General features: G+C 37.9%; 1 protein-coding gene across 1 annotated transcript; it reads right to left on the bottom strand.

Annotated features, from left to right (window-relative positions):
• Positions 1-1136: 1136 nt before the first annotated feature.
• Positions 1137-13627, bottom strand: phf12b (PHD finger protein 12b). Its single transcript, XM_073817215.1, has 15 exons — positions 12965-13627; positions 12208-12386; positions 9707-9779; positions 8990-9407; positions 8789-8909; positions 5850-5982; positions 5598-5762; positions 5235-5381; positions 4591-5122; positions 3582-3689; positions 3322-3480; positions 3137-3235; positions 2434-2516; positions 2173-2311; positions 1137-2102 (listed from the first exon to the last, which is right to left on the bottom strand). Exons 1-15 carry the CDS (start codon positions 13028-13030, stop codon positions 1738-1740), a joined length of 2787 nt encoding a protein of 928 aa, XP_073673316.1. The 5' UTR covers positions 13031-13627; the 3' UTR covers positions 1137-1737.
• Between the last annotated feature and the right edge of the window lie 3483 nt (positions 13628-17110).

Raw genomic sequence — 17110 nt, forward strand, 5'->3', positions numbered from 1 at the left:
TTTTGATGCTGGGATGCTGGTTTTAGCCTTTGCTGGGTTTTTTGTATTTTATTTTTGGCGTGAACCATCCCTTTTTTTCCTCCCATTGACGAATAACTACTGTGTTGTGGAAATTCAAAAGCTTGTGTGATGAAACATTTACCTGCTCACATAAAGCGCAAACGATAAATCTTTCTGACAGTTGCTGAATTTGTTAAATTTCTGTAAGGATAAGGTCTACATCAGCAAGTAAAATTGACAATGCAAAGCAGCAGAGTAACTTATATTTTTTTCTCTGACGTCACATAGCCCGCGAAACAACAATGACAGCGGTGTTTATGCAAGTGGTGCACTTTGGAAAAATAGACTTTAGGACAATATAACGTTGCAATCAAATTAATAATAATATAATAATAAATGCGCTTAGGCAGTTTGGCGTGACTTGCCTGGAACGCTACAAAGTCATGATTTACGGCGGGCTCAAAAACCTGCCTGGAACGCTTGCCTGGATCACAATTTCGAGGCTCAAACTTGTAAAAAGCGTTCACGTCTTATTACGAACGTTATTACAACTTGAAAACCAGCCATTTTCTGAGGAGAATTACAACTCATTTAAGGTTGAAAGTGTTGCCATATAAATGCATAATTCTGAGTCCGAGGACGTCAACTGGGTTAATCTTTTAATTTATGCAAAAACACATCGCATGGATTAAAGTTAACCACCAAATTTTTTTGAAAATCATTTTTCACTCATTTCATTTATAAACGGGCTTACTTACTGTAAATGTGAACACAAAAGTAGATATTTGTAACATTTTACAGTAAGGTGTCACTGTTCATGTTAGTTCACAGTGCATTAACTAATGCTAAACACAACTTGTGATTCTAATGTGCTAGTAAATACTGAAATTGTTTATTCTTAGTTCATGTTAACTAACACAGTTAACCAATGTTAACTAATGAACCTTATTGTAAAGTGTTACTGATATTTTCTACAATGTTTTGTCCATACAATGGTCACCAAACTGGTTAGCAACATTCTTCAAAATATTATTTTGTGTTCCACAAAACAAAGTCATACATATTTGAAAGAACATAAAGATGAGTAAAACAATTTTCATTTCTGCTTGAACTATAAATGAAATCATGAAATGGTGTGTTATTTAAAAATCTTTATATATTTACAATGTAATGACATACATGTCAGATGTTTTCTTGCTGACAAAATGACACTTCAGTCACATGTACATGACAATTCAGTTAAACATCTAGCTTTATACACAAATGAACTTCACAACTAAGGCTCCAGAGGCTCTAACACTACAGAGAAACGGACAGTTCCAGAAGAAACTAGAACGCTCAATGTTTCTGCTAATAAATCCTACAAAGGTATTTGCACATGTATGCACTTCTGCATATAGTTACCTAGTGTGCAAAAAACTGCAGAAAAAGAACAATACATTTTTATAACAAAATAAAATATTTCGGAGTAAATACATTGTTCAAAAGAGTACATAAAAACCCCTTGTACTGACACAAACTATACAGGGTGTGGTGTCGACAAGTGAGTTTCAGAGCAAAAATCGAACGGCTGCTTCTCAGTCAAAACGTTCTGCATAAAAAAAAAAATTAATAATGATAGAAATGTAATGTGCAAACAGCTCCCAAAATACCTCCATACAAATGAACTGCTTTATCAAAGTTCTTCAAATCCAAAATGCATTGTATGTCCATTCTATTTTCCAAAGAGAGTAAGGGTTATGATACAGACTTGGACTGTATCACTGGCATTTGGTGGAGTTTGGGAGTCTGTGCGTCAACCGCTTCAGTCTCTTCTTGGCTGACGCTGGTGGACGTCTCCTCTTTTTTGGGTTGGCTGCTTGCAAACTCTGCGATGCTGAACAGGAACTGCATGCAGCCCACTTTGATGCAGCTGCTGTGGTGGAGCAATGCAGTGCCCTCCCAGCCGGCTCCGCTGCCCCCTATCAGGCTGGAGCTGCTTGCTTTACAGTTGCAGGGTGATTTGGGTCCTCCTTGAGCCTGGCTGCTCATCACACCACCTGAGGGCGTTAGCACCGTCTCCGCGCACATCTCACCAAGTGGCTTCCTTGACCGGTTACCTTCTGTGGATTTACCAAAGCATTACTACAAGCATATCACACGTTACAAAAACGAGACATGGGCGGTACTCACTGATGCTGTTTTGTACTTTGGACGCGAGCCCACTGGGTGAAGTGATGTTTGGTTTGTCGGAGAAGTCACACGAGTAAAGCACGTTATCTACAGTCGTCCCATGCTCGCTGTAGTTCAGAAGCTCATAATGCTTTGTGTTCTACGAGAGATTAAGTTACATTTTGAAGCATTCATCACCCTTGATCTGTTAAATCTGGACAATTAAATTAAATGGAGCTTCCGAGAGGCTTTAATGAGTCATAATTACGGATTAACACTCACTTCATCGTAAAAGATGCAGGCATGTTTCCCAGAAACATAATTGCAGTGACCGTAATTTGTAAGGCACACATCCATATCAGCACCTGAAACAAAGCAGACAATCTCAATGAATCTTATTCAAACCATAGACTGTAAAAAAATATGGACGTAGTATCCGTGACGTCACCCGTAGGATTCTGAAGCGCTAATTTGAAGCTCATAGTGGGCGGGATTCGCCATCTTGGAATCGCGTCATCGCGCGTCACTCCCGGATAATCAAAAATGGGCAAAAAGGCGGGATGTGGGTGGAGCTGGTTGCTGAAACCACGCCCACCTAGAGCGACAGTGGAGACAGCAGCGGCAATCCCCCGTCACTCAAGTGGCCACGCCCTTAATTATGCTGAACTTTAAGGCTTAATATAACTTAAACCGATGAGTTATAAAAAAATTCACCCCCCTCACAGTTGACATGAAGGGCAAAACTAGCTATATAGACCAAAACCATTTTTTGAACCAGGCTGTAAACATACTTTTTTCTGCTGTAAAGTTGGGCATTTTAACATGGAGTGTCAATGGGATTGACTCCCTTTTGCAGCCAGCCTCAAGCGGCCATTCGATGAATTGCAGTTTCAGTCACTTCCGTGTTGGTTTCACGAGGGAGACCGGAAGGTTGCCCCTTGATTCAAACCAACAAATGCAAATGTTGCCTTGTAGCAAACCGTACCTGTTCCTATGTACAGAGTCCTATAGCACATGTTGATAGCTGCCCCTTTTCCTGTTAAAGGACACAGTACTGCTCGAGCTTGTACTTCCCTTTTTTGTGCTGCAAAAGAGTAAAGACAAGCTATATTATGACTGGAGGAGTCAAAAGCACAGCTTTATTGTGATGTGATTGGTGAGCTTTGTTACCATCTGCGTTAGGGGAAGGTTTAGGGAGAGAGGCAGTGACGGCTGGAGGAATCGCACATTTATTTGAGGGTTGAAGAGGTTTGGGAGACAACAGCTGTTGGATCCTCTGCCAAGCTAGGAGTCTGATCAACTCCTCATCCAGCTCATTCATGTCCACTTCTGCACACAGAATGAATTTCATTAGCAGTGCAAGATTATCATTTCTAATGGACAATGTGTAAAACAGATCTGGGTCTGTCTGGTTGAAGTGGATTTCTAACCTGCATCACCTTGAACCACATTCTTGATGTAGCTGTATAAGCTGCCTATAGAGGACGAGAGCACCGAGCCTTTCCCAGCAGGCATTACATCTGGGCTCACTTTGTTCTCTGGAAAAGCAAGAGATGAACATTCAATTTTGTGAACTGAACAACCAACTTAAAACTCAAATTCAGTTTCATATATTATAGGTTATATTAGGGTTTGGTTTTGTGAATGTTCTGATTCATATTTCACAAAATGATTCAGTTTTTTTTAAAGAGAGTTCACCCAAAAATAAAAATTGCCCCATGATTTACTCACCCTCAAGACATCCTAATGTGTATGACTTTCTTCTTTCAGATGAATACATTTGAAGTTATATTAAAAATGTCCTGGCTCTTCAAATCTTAATAATGGCAATGAATGTTGTTGAAATTTTGAAGATTAATGAAGTGCATCTACTCATCATAAAAGGCACTCCACATGGCTGAAGCGAACTGATGTGTAAGAATAATATCTATATTTAAAACTTTATAAACGGTAATCTCTAGCTTTCGCTAACTGTAATACATGCGTTTATAAGAGAGTGGTGTTCCAGCAGATGATATTGGACGTAGGTGTAGTGTAAGCTCCGGTGAGAATATGCTAGTCTCACGAGAACAAAGTTTGGTTTACAGCAAAAGAAAACAGCTCTCCTTTTGGCTTATATTGAAATCCTCCAACAAAATATTTTTTTTCTAAATCTAATTCGTGACCAGTGTTTTGTTTTGCTCCATCCTCTGCGCTTCCATGTTTGTCACTTCTCACCAGAGCTTACGCTAGACCTACGTCATCTCCTGAAACCGCACTCTCTTGTAAACATGCGTACAACAGTTAGCTAATAAGAGCAGCATTGTCAGATTCGCTTAGTCCCCCCACAAAGGTGATAGGGATGATCACTTCCATTTGGAATTTTTCCGAGAACCGAACGTTACTGATACACGTATCGAACCATCCCTATGATGTATAGAATGATGTAGGCTCAAATACCTTTAGATTGAGATGACAAGCTGCTGTTCAGCCCCGAAGAGGAGTTCCCTACAGCTGAGCTGTGATGATGGGCAGGCGAGTCTAAAGCAAGGCTGGTAGATGAAGGAGTATCTCTCTGTGTACAGGAGCTGAGGGGACTGCTGCTCTCAGTCTTTATGTCTACATGGTTGGACAGGGCTGGTTCTAAGTGTGCTGGAGTTTGTAGTCTAGAGGGGGTGCTGGGCCTGACACACACCACAGGCCCATTCACTCCCGTGCTCTTCTCCGCTGGACCGTCAGATCTTTCTCTGCAGCTTTCAGACTGTTCGGGTGCCAGAGAGGGCAGCACAGGGGCCCCCTGGGGGCCAACTTGTGTACCGCTAGGCTGGAGGGTGTCAGAATCCTGAGAGTCGAGGTCCTGCATCTCCACAGACTCCTGCGTCTTCACATCTGACATATCGGTCTGCTCCGAGTCCCGGAGAGATGACGACATCTGCTTAGCAGATAAATGTTTCATAATACTGCACTGAAGTGCAATGACATGACGAAGCCACTGTGGAAAGAGGGCAAAAGCTTGAATGAAAATGATATAAAATACTTTTGTATTCATATTTACACTAAAGCAGTTAAATTTGCTATACAATTACTTCACACAATGCATTCACCTCCTCTTGCTCCTCTTTGCTGGTTAAATGTTGAGAAGAACGTTCTTGTTCCATAAAACCATTCCTGACCAGCTCTCCATTGCGAAGACCTACTTGATCCACCAGGAAAGGGGGATTTTGATAGTGACTTTTAATGGCATTGGGGACCTACAAACACATATCAAAGAAGAAACAAAATCATGACTCGAAGCCGCTGTGTTTGGAACTTAAATGAAATTTCTAGTAATTTGACTAGACAAAAGACAAAAAGAAAAAAATTATAGAAATCACACTCACAAGATTAATCTTTAGTCAAAGACACTTCAAACAGAGCATAAATAAAACAAATTAAAAAAAAATCAATGTTGCTCAATGAGACTCCACCTTTAATGTCTTTTTCTTGACGTGGCGAACACCTCTGCGGTTAGGGTGATGTTGGCGGTGCACCCACCGCAGGAAGTCTACTTTGACTGCATGTTGGGACAATCGGTCATGGAACTGATCGAAGAGCTGGCAACGTGTGCTAAGGGTCACGTTATTTTGGTTTAGCTAAAATGGAAAAAGGAAATCATAATCAACAAAAAGTGTTAAACATCCCCAACATGAACAACAAGTGATCAAAGACAAGACACTAACCACCATGTGCTCTGCGTGGTTGGGACACATCCATCTCCCAGTAGGCATGGCAGTGAGAGGGGGGTCCAAGCAGTCCATATGGAACAGGAGCGCACAGTAATCACACTGGATGAGAGGAGCCACTCTGCAGCTTCTATGGAGCAAGAAGAGAGAGGAACCTGATGAACTGTGCAACAATACTGATGGCAATCAATATGTAACTCCATTAGGGATGCATGGTGATTTACTCACCTCCTTGTCACCCAAGATATGTGTGTCTTTCTTTCTTCAGTCGTAAAGAAATAGTTTGAGAAAAACATTTTAGGATTTCTGTCCATATATAGGACGTCTATGGTGTCCCCAAGATTGAACTTCCAAAATTTAGTATAAATGCAGGTTCAAAGGGCTCTAAACAATCTTAGAAGAGGCAGAAGAATCTAGCAAAACCATCAATTATTTTCTAAATGAACTGACAATTTATATACTTTTTAACCTCGTCTTGCTCATCTTGTCTAGCTCTGCGTGTACTGTGTATTTTGGTTCAATGCAGTTAGGTTATGTCGAAAAACTCCCATTTCATTTTCTCCTCCAACGTCAAAATAGTTCTACATTGCTGCAGAAGTACCAATCCAGTGTTGGGATCATTTAGAGCCCTTTGAAGCTGCATTTAAACTGCATTTTGGAAGCTCAAACTCAGGGGCACCATAGAAGTCCACTGTATGGAGAGAAATCCCAAAATTTTTTCTCAAAAAAACAATTTCTTGACAATTGAAAAGAGAAGGACATGAACATCTTGGATGACAAGGGGGTGAGTAAATGATCTGTACATTTTTGTTCTGGAAGTGAACTTCTCCTTTAAGACTTGTATAGCTAAATATAAGGTAAATGTCATCTCTCACTGAAATATATAGTAGAAAACCCATGAAAGATTTACGTAAAAAAAAAAAAAAAATCAAAATTGTCTTGTAGATATTTTGGACTATGGGGGGCACCATTATTTCAATGACATCAAATGGTTGAATTCTGTGAAATAACGGTGCTACTGGTTGATATTTTTACCGCAACACAACTTGGAAAATACTGATACATTGACCACAGCTACTGAAAGAGCCTACATGTGGTGATGGTAGGGATGCTCATATTGACCGTTTAACCATGAACCGACAAGTAAGAATTTTAACCGATTATTATTTTTTTTTTTACGTTTGCTGCATGGTGAAAGAAAAAATAAAGTTTGCTCACGGGTGCGTGTCGACATGTGCAGTGCGGCCGTTCAGACATATTTTGCTGAGTAAGCACCTGCTTTACCTTCTCTGAGTTTGTGTAACTGATGTAGTAGCCTATATGCAGCACGATGGCAATAGCGATATTGGGTTATCAGAGTGAATCTGTGAATAAATGTATTCAAATTCTGAATTAATTATAGTCTAAAAAGTGCGCGCTCCCCTTACAATCACTGGAAAGCTGTCACTACTACATTACTGTAGTTCATTGCAATCTCACAAAGTTAATAAAAAGCAATAAAATAACATTTACACAGTACAATTAATCTCTTATTTACATCATGTCTACACTTTTTTTGTTTTAATGAGAGAGTTCGCAGAGGTGTAGAAATCAGCAGAACTGAAACCGGCACTTTGAGTGGTGAGTGGATTGTAACATAGCTGCCTTTGATTGGCCACAGTGATAATGACATCAACAGAAATGTCTGAATGACATTCATCAGAAATGATGAAAAGACCCGAACCGCAAACTGAAAGGATTTTTGTGATGTGTTTTTGTCGCGGATCTAACAGTTAACAGACAGCGTTCCAGTCTATCCGTACAGCATGTCCACATGTTAAAAACTAGGTACACTGATTTATAGGCTGGCCTGCTATGTATTTTTATGTCCGACGAGAAGAATAAGACCTGTACTGTTCTTCAAAGCGCATAGAAGGATTCAGTGTTTTAGTTTTGTCATCTTAATTAGGTAGTTATTTAATTTTATAAATATTTAGTGTAGGTCTATTTATATTATTCTTTTTTTTTTATTTCATTCTGATTCTCTCTTTTCTCAGAAACGCAGCTAATGCGTGATAATTTGAGTATATATGAATACAGTTTTTGTTGTTGCTGTTTGCACGTTAAAATAAAACATTTGCTTGTATTTTTTATGTATCATCACAGATAATCGTGCATTCTATTTTTATTTTAAACAAATTAATTTTTCTAATTTTATCAGTTAACGGTTAATGTTCAGATAACGAGCAACGGTTGTGGTTAAGGAAAATTAACTGAAATGAGCAACCCTAGGTGATGGATATAAATACAGGCTTAAACCAAATGCCGTTTTTTCCCCACAAGGAGTCTAAACGACCCTGGATATGGAGTGAAATCCGTGCTGAGAAACTCCTTTAGTGGCCAAGGCATCATGACAAGCATTAGCACGTTTACATCCTGCTAGGATGGCATCTAGCATTTCTTGTCTCTGGCGTTTGTAAGCTCCTTCAGTAGCTGTGGTCTAATAAAAGCCTCAGAGGCATCAGGGCAGAAGTGGGGAGAACAAAGACGTTGGTCTTTAGGAGGTTTCATTTATCCACAGAATCCCATTCTTTTCTCCTCTTCTTAGCGCTAGGAAAGCAGTAAAGACGTCCATCGCTTCTCTGATGAACTGAAAATTACAACCAAAAGCCGCACAACGTGGCATTGTATCTGTATTTTATTTTCCAAGCTGTTTTGCAGTAAAAATATAAACAGGTAGTGCCAGTAGCTCACAGAGTGCACCCATTTTTCATCATCAAAATAATGTTGCTTCCCATAGTCCAAAATATGTATGAAACGATGTGGATTTTTTAAATATGTAAATCCTAATGGGTTTTCTACTAGTCTTCAGGGTTTTGACATCATGGCTGCAGCACTCCATAACCAGCCAATAATTGGCATGATACTCTGTGTCTGTAATGTTTCTGGACTCTTACTTGCCACAGGTAAAGCACACTTTCACTGGCAGAGGGACCAGCCCACTGGGATCCAGCTCATGTTGTGGCCTCTTTACATTCTTGCCTATAGCCTCCTCTTTCCTTCTGCGCTTACTGCTGCCTGTAGATACACACACGCATACAGATTAACTATAAAAGCACACTTTAACCACTTAGCATAATAGTGTGGGCGAGCCTCACCTGGCAGTGAAGTGGTGCACGTAAGCTCACTGGGCAGCTGAAACTGCGTGGGGTTTCTCTCCATAGCCGCAGCGATCAGCAGCTGAAAAGGTTTCTTCAGGCGAGGGGTGGCGCTCTCGGATTCAGAGCCCGGCACTTCCTCTTCAACGTCCATCAGGTCCTCATCCACGTCATTGTGTTCTGACGGTGTAGGCGTGTCGGTGGACGCATTCGAAGTGGGCGTACCGGGACGGCTGCTCGTGCGTCGCTCAAGAAGACGGACCTGTGCGACGGCGAGTCTCAAGCCTCCTGAAGCAGCAGAGGGCAGCCCATCCAGACGCAGTGTTCCCAGCTCCAGCTCCGCAGCAGGAGAGGAGGACCGTTTGGACAGCTGCCGCTCCAATGCCCCGTTCACCTGCTCTGCCTTCTGCTCACGCTTCTAAACAACCAGAAAATTACATACTACAGCCGTGTTCCTAGAACTAGTAAAGCAAGGCTGCTGTAAGTCTGTTTACAACTTTTGATGTCTAGTTTTTTTGTGCCTAAAGCAATTCATTCTTGGATTGTATCATTTACTCATCCTCATCTTGTTCCAAATGCAAGCATTTATTTATTTCATTATATAGGCCGTCCATTTTTATTTTTGGGTGGACTATTCTTTTAAATGTGATTAAATAAATAGCAGACAGCTTAAGTTTTCAAATGCAAGACAGCAATGGCAAATACGACTTCACTAACCTTTTTGCGCACACTGCAGCGATGACACATCCAGTCACCAGGAGGCAGCATCTCTCTGCTCAAAGGTGGATTACTGTGAAGAAACAAATTTTGATTTCTTTTATAAATCCTGATGTGTTTAAAAACGCAATACACATTTAAAACTATTTGAATTCTCTGTAGAAATAAACATTTTTGCATGAACACTAGTTACAGCTTGCAATTTTATTCAAGTGCTAGATGCAAAGAAAACCACAACGCTGCAATCACACACTGAAGCCGACTAGGTCTCACCAAACCTACAAGTTAAAACAGGCTGAACCACAGAGACTCTTTGCAATCTTTAGGTTGCATGGTGTACATGATGCAATGTTAATGACAATCCACAAAGACGTAAATAGTTATTTTTTCTTCTTTGCCATACAGTCAATGTAGACTAGCTGCATCGATTTAATGTGAAGCACATCCGAACAAACCTCCCCTCAGGACACAGTGGTTAAATAACAATACATCTACTTCCTTTAGTGATAAGCATTGGACAATAGCAGAAAAAACCTAGGAGTTTGCATTAAACAGCCATCAAATGAAATGAGGCAGGAATGATTCCATTCAAACATTTGATAAATACAGGGCATAAATGTGGCTTCAGAATGAGGGAAATGATGAGGTTAGGCCTCACAGAGTAAATGTTTTTGTTCTTAAGTGCACTAATACTGTACTTCAAGATCAGGCCGTCAGTGCTAAGCAGTACAGTGAACAACAACAACAACAACAACGTTTTAAATATCCATTTTTAGGCTTTGTTGCTTTTGGACGAGGAAGTGGTAACAATATGCAATGTTAGCAATCATGACAGCAACACAGATTGTGCCTGATAAGATTTCAGAATCAAATTATAGAACAACTGTCAAATTGACTGTAGTTTCTGATTCTGCAAAAGTGTTTTGATGAAAAAAGTAGTGCAACAAGAATAATCAGTGCTCAGCACTGTGCAAATTTGATTTTAATATAAAAGAAACTACAACTGCTTATATTAAGCAAGGATACCTTTAGTTGATTGCACGTGACAGTGCAGAAATATTTTAAATTATATTATAAAACGGTTAGTTCCATTCCTCAATTCTGATTGGTCAGCAGCTGTGTTTTATTCACGATACAGCACGGCTACGACCGCTTCACCCAACGTTCTGTGTATCATTGAACCTCCTTAGCAACCACCCTTAGCAACGTAAACAAAGCTTTAGCAGTTAGGGACTACTTTTTACAGCGGAAGGCAGTTAATGATTTTACTTTATGAAAAAGTACAACCTAATTTATATAAATTCATATATATTTTTGATATTAATATTTTTATTGTGTGGTAACCGTTTTATAAAAGCAATAAGGTACTTGAGGCCGTGCTGTATCGTGAATAAATCACGGCTGAAGGGGTTGCAGGCACTCCGCTTTGCGTCGTGCCTAACAACGCCCTTCAGCTGTGATTTATTCACGATACAGCACGGCCTCTCGTACCTTATTGCTTAAATAATAAATATTTCACTGCTATTAATTTAATTTTGATACAATTTGCCAATTATGAGCTCAAATACGCTGCCCTTCAAAATTTTTGGTTTTTAGTGAATAGAAGTTTCTTATGCTCATCAAGGCTGCATTTATTTGATCAACAATACAGGGAAAAAAAAGTGTAATATTGTAAAATAATATTAGAATGTAATGTAACATTTTTCCTATTTTAACATACATTAAAATCTAATTTATTACTGAGATCACTTTTTTCCAGGATTCTTTGATTAAAAAAAAAGAACAGCATTTATTTAAAATATGCACAATACACAATACCGTTCAAAAAAAGGGGTTCAGTACATTTTAATTCTTTTTTTTTAAAGAAATCAATACTATAATAATTTATTCAGCAACAAAGTTTTAAAATGATAAAAAGTGGTAGCAGAGGATTTATATTTGGAATAAATGCTGTTCTTAACTTTTTATTTATCTAAGAATTCTGAAAAAAAAATTTGGGTTCCAAAAAACATTTGGCAGCACAACTGTTGCCAACATTGATAATTCTAATAATAGATCAGCATATTAGAATGATTTCTGAAGAATTATGTGACATTTAAGACTGGCATAATGGCTAATGACAATTCAGCTTTGCATCACAGGAATAAATTCTATTTTAAAGTATATTAAAATAGAAACCATTATTTTACATTGTAATAACATTTCACACGCATTATTTGTTTTCTGATCAAATAAATCCAGTTTTGATGAGCATAAGAGACTTCTTTATATAACAAGTCTCACTGTTCGCAAACTTTTGAACAACAGTGTACATTTGCTATAAAATATCTGAATATGGTGTAAACCATTACTAAACACTACTAATCACCCTCTTAATCCACATCAATCAACCAGATCTTTGTGAAAATCAGCAGCATGAGCTGATTTGTACACACATATAAAAGGAATATTCAGTCAACTGTTAAAGCCAGACAAGATATAAAAGTCCACTGCAAACATACCAGCATTGCAGGTGAAAAGCAGCGGGACAGTGATCACAGCAAAGCAGATCTCCTCCCTCACGGCAGCTATCGCAGGTGTCATGGTTCGTGGCTCGGCCTCCTCTTCTGGTCTCTCTCTCTGTTTTGCGTCTCTTCTCTCCATCCTCAGAGCGTGGCGGGGCGAGCAGCTGTTGGATTTGCTGGAACAGATTGGCAAATATATTTTAAGCATGCATGTAGTTACACAAAAATCTCCAGACAGACGTCAATGGAGAGTTGCTTCACGCATTCAACCGGTGTTTCCAACCCTACCACTGCACATTTTGGACATCATATTAATCTGACAGACACAATGGAGATTTTGGACTAAAATCAGGTGTTACATTAGAGAGACCCCAAAACACACAGTCCCGGGGGGCCTCAAGGACCACAGCATTCAACTATGAGACCATTAAACTTTTTTCTGTCAAATTAGATTTTATCATGTGAGCTCAGTTAGGAAATCTGCATATACATATTTTACACATAAATACATACTTTTTATGTATATGTTTTTGTATGCACATGAAAAAGACAGTTTTGTCCTTGTTTCAGTCAGGCAATTTCTGCAACAGGCCCAGACCAGCTCTGCATAAACTCACCACACCAATTGTCCACAAATGACTGATTCCCATTATGCAACTAGCTTTTATTATGACTCATTAAATCCTTAATACAGGCATATTTAAGTCACACGAGGCAGTGATTTGAGGCACAGCTGAAGGGCAGACAGGCTTACCTCCATTAGGCCCCCAGACGTGTCCAAATCGTACAGAATCTTCGGGGTCTCCATTTTGTCCCACATTCACACTGCTGAAATGTAGCATGAACACACAATCCGACAGCAGTTCTCGCGTTCTCCAAACCCAGTCGGGTTCCCCTGCTGTCTTCAAGTCCTTCTGAAAATTTGAAACGGGTCGATAATCTAAGAAGATAGCGGATTGGCTGCTCGATGTTCGGCTAGCTAGCAGCTATCAACAAACAAAAGCACACAGGTCGCCAGATGTCTGGTGCTAAACGAGAGCAGGTGAATCGTTTAAACTCTCGTTTAAGTGCAAATATCGTTCCTATTTTGAATGCAAGATGCTGTCTAGTGCAGTATCGAAGGGTTCCTGTGGGATGTAAAGGCCTAGCTCGCTAGCCTAGCAGCATCCTCTGCTTCAGCAGCAGCCGCCTGCAAAGATGCGTGTAGAAATCCACAGCTGTCTGTCCCCATCGCATACTGGCTAAAAAAGCGCTCGCTGTTGCAAAGTAAGTCTGCTGGATTGATTGTCGGCGGTTAGGTCCTCATGTGCAGAAACACTCGTGGATGGTGCTCAGATGACAGCAGTGAAGAGCAAAGGTGTTGTTATGAAAAGCCATTGCTAGTAGCTATGCTAACTGGCTGGCGTTGCCCTCTTCTGACTCGACTCTAGCGGGGTTGGAATGAAGTCTGCGCATGCGCACTGAGACGCAGTGGGGGCACGGCTCCTCCTAGCGTTAGCCTGACAGTACAACACAAACTCTCCAGGCCCGCAGGCCATGTTTTCTCTGAAAAGACGGGAAAATCCGAGAAACGCATAAAAGGTTTGTGAAGAACACATTAAACAGAGCGATTTGATGGAATATCATTTTAATTGAAGATATGCTTTGACAATGTTGTGGTAAATAATTACAGTACAGTACAATGAAGTAAAAATAAATCATTTTGAATCATGATAATCCCAAACAGCTAAGTCCCTTACAGCTTTTAAAGACTTTTAAGATTTCTTTTGTGAGCACTGGATTTCTTAAAAAATAAATACATACACTACCAGTCAAAAGTATTTGAACAGTAAGATTTGTATTTTTTTTTAAATAAGTGTCTTCTGCTCACCAAGTTTGCATTTATTTGATCCAAAATACAGAAATATTGGGAATATTTTTACTATTTAAATTAACTGCTTTCTGTTTGAATTATTTTTTAAATGTAATTTATTCCTCTGATCAAAGCTACATTTTTAGCATTCTTAATGCAATCCTCAGTGTCAAATGATCCTCCAGAAATCATTCTAATATGCTGATTTGCTGTTTAAGAAATAATAATTATTATTATCAAAATTTAAAAATATAGAAATTATATTATATATATATATTACAGAAATTAATACTTTTATTTAGCAAGGATGCTTTAAATTGATCTAAAGTAATGATAAAGACATTTATAACGTTACAAAAGATTTATATTTTAAATACATGCTGTTCTTGTTAACGTTCTATTCAAGGAAACCAAAAAAATTCTAGCTGTTTTCAACATAATAATGATAACTGTTTTTGAGCATAAATATTAATTATGTTTTATATATATTCAAATAGAAAACGGTTATTTTAAATAGTAAAAATATTTCAAAATTTGAGTTTTTGCTGTATTTTGGATCAAATAAATGCAGGCTTGGTGAGCAAAAGAGACTTCTTTAGAAAAAAAAACCATAAAAAAAATCTTAGTGTTCAAAAACTTTTGACTGGTAGTGTAAATAAATAAAAATAAAAACTCAAACTGCTCTTTCACCATTTTTGACTTCTCAGAAATCCTGTAAATGTCTATTACAGCACTTCTCATATTACTGAACTGCTCATGCTGTTTTTCTCATTGACAAGTTGCACTGGATAATTTAATATGAACGTAAGCCTATAACTATATCAGAATTACTGATGTTGCTCTGAACAAATGCACTAGAGTTCCTTGTCGTCCATTCTCTGCTGTTTAGTTGGAGACAGTGAAACACTGAAATGTACACTCACGATGCAAGTCTGTCATGTGACCAATTGTGATGTTTTTGGCAGCTTTTGCTAATTACATTGAAATGGCAATATTTCAATCAATACGGACAACATTCAAATGGGGACCAAGTACGTAACTGTTTTAGATGCTCCATATCATTGATATTAACAGACAGTGTGAAATGATGAACAAAGATCTATTCTATAATAGATAAACCTCATATATACATACATTGAAGCCATATCTAATACAAATTTTATGTACATTCTTAGATATTTATATATTAAGAGTGCCTGCTGAAAGAGTACAGTCAGTTGTTGTTCCATAATATGTATAAAAACATACAAAAATAAACGGAAACCAAAAAATCAGAGCCAATTGATCAGTGAAGGAGGGATGATTTACAAGAACTTTCTGTACATTGATTTTTACTTGTGGCTAAATCAACCAAGCTGAAATTGAACACACATAGAGACCACTTTCCCAGCAGTCTTTTGTTTGATGCTGTACACACAGGCGAGTCATAATTAAGGTTAACGTAAAGGCTTGAGATCACTCCAATGAAATAGTGACCCACTTCACATTACTGGATGCAGTTGTACCAGTTTCCATGCAAAACACTACACTTCATAAAACTGGCAAATGTTATTTGAAGGTTTATAATCACAGCTTTTGTAAGTAACACATCTTATTTTCATGGTGTGGAAACTTAAAAAAACAAAAACAAACAAAATGTAAACCATGCATAGGTTTAATTGTTCAACGGTTTTAAAGAATGTTTATTTTCCCTGCATGGAGTTCAGGTTTAAAATATTATGATTACATTTGACTAATTCATTTGGATAAGAACTCCAGATACACTAACATTCAAAAGTTTTGAGTCAGTAGGTGTTTTTAAAAATAAATTAATAGTTTTATTCAGAAAGGATGCATTAAACTACTCAAAAGTGATAGTAAATACTTTCACATTGTTGAAAACTTCTATTGCAACTGTTATCAGCATTGATAATAATAAGAAAAAAAGTTTATTGAGTTTGTGATCTGCATTTTAGAATGATTTCTGAAAGATCGTGTGACATTGAAGATTGGAGTTATGGATGCTGAAAATTTAGCTTTGCCTAACAGGAATAAATTACACTTGAAAAAATATTCAAATAGAAAACGTAATAATATTTTACAGTATTACTGTTTTTAAAAAAAATAAATAAATAAATGGAATCTTAGTGAGCATTAGAGTATGAAAGCCCATTTTTTTCTCAGAATTGAGATAAACTCACAATTTCTCCAAATTGTGAATTTATATTTTGCAGTTTTGACTTTATAACTCGCAATTACAAGTTTATATCATGCAATTTTGACAAATGTGAGTTATAAAGTCTAATTTTGAGGGGGGAAAAGACTGATATGTTCTCAGAATTGCAAGTTTATATTTCCCAATTCTGACTTAATAACTCACAATTGTGTGTTATAAAGTCAGACTTGTGATTTTCTCAATTCTGAGAAAAACGTCACAGTTCTGAAATATTAACTTGCAATTCTGAGAAAAAGTCACAATTACGAGATATTAACTCACAATTCTGAGAACAAAATCAGAATTGAGTTGATATCTTGCAATTCTGATTTTATTTCTCAGAATTGCAAATTTATTTCTCAGAATTGTCAGTTTATAGCTTGCAATTTTGACTTTATAACTCGCAATTACGAGTTTATATTACGCATTTTTGACTTCATTCCTCAGAATTTCGAAATATGGACTCACAATTGCAAGTTATATTCTAATTTTGAGGGAAAAAAAGACTGAAAAAATTACTTTTTTCTCAGAATTGTAAGATATAAACTTGAAATTCTGAGAAAAAGTCACAATTACCAGATATTATCTCACAATTCTGAGAAAAAAGTCAGAATTGAGTTGATATCTTGCAATTCTGACTTTATTTCTCAGAATTGTGAGTTTATAACTCGCAATTACGAGTTTATATCACGCAATATATCATTCTTTCGAATTTTGAGATATAAACTTACCATTGCGAGTTATAAAGTCTAATTTTGAGGGGGAAAAAAGACTGATATGTGAATGTGTCACAATTCTAAGATATTGACTTGCAATTCAGAGAAAAAGTCACGATTGCGAGATACTAACAGTTC

This window comes from Garra rufa, chromosome 14, assembly GCF_049309525.1.
Source record: "Garra rufa chromosome 14, GarRuf1.0, whole genome shotgun sequence".
Lineage (NCBI taxonomy): Eukaryota > Metazoa > Chordata > Actinopteri > Cypriniformes > Cyprinidae > Garra > Garra rufa.

Bases quoted from the DNA above. Each gene is read 5' to 3' on its own strand.
- phf12b (XM_073817215.1), bottom strand. From the start codon at position 13,030: ATGTGGGACAAAATGGAGACCCCGAAGATTCTGTACGATTTGGACACG. The intron at 9,780-12,207 runs GTATGTTTGCAG...GTTTCTTCACAG, and splicing joins GCTTTTCACCTGCAATGCTG to TAATCCACCTTTGAGCAGAG. The intron at 5,382-5,597 runs GTGGAGTCTCAT...ATGTGTTTGTAG, and splicing joins TCAAGAAAAAGACATTAAAG to GTCCCCAATGCCATTAAAAG.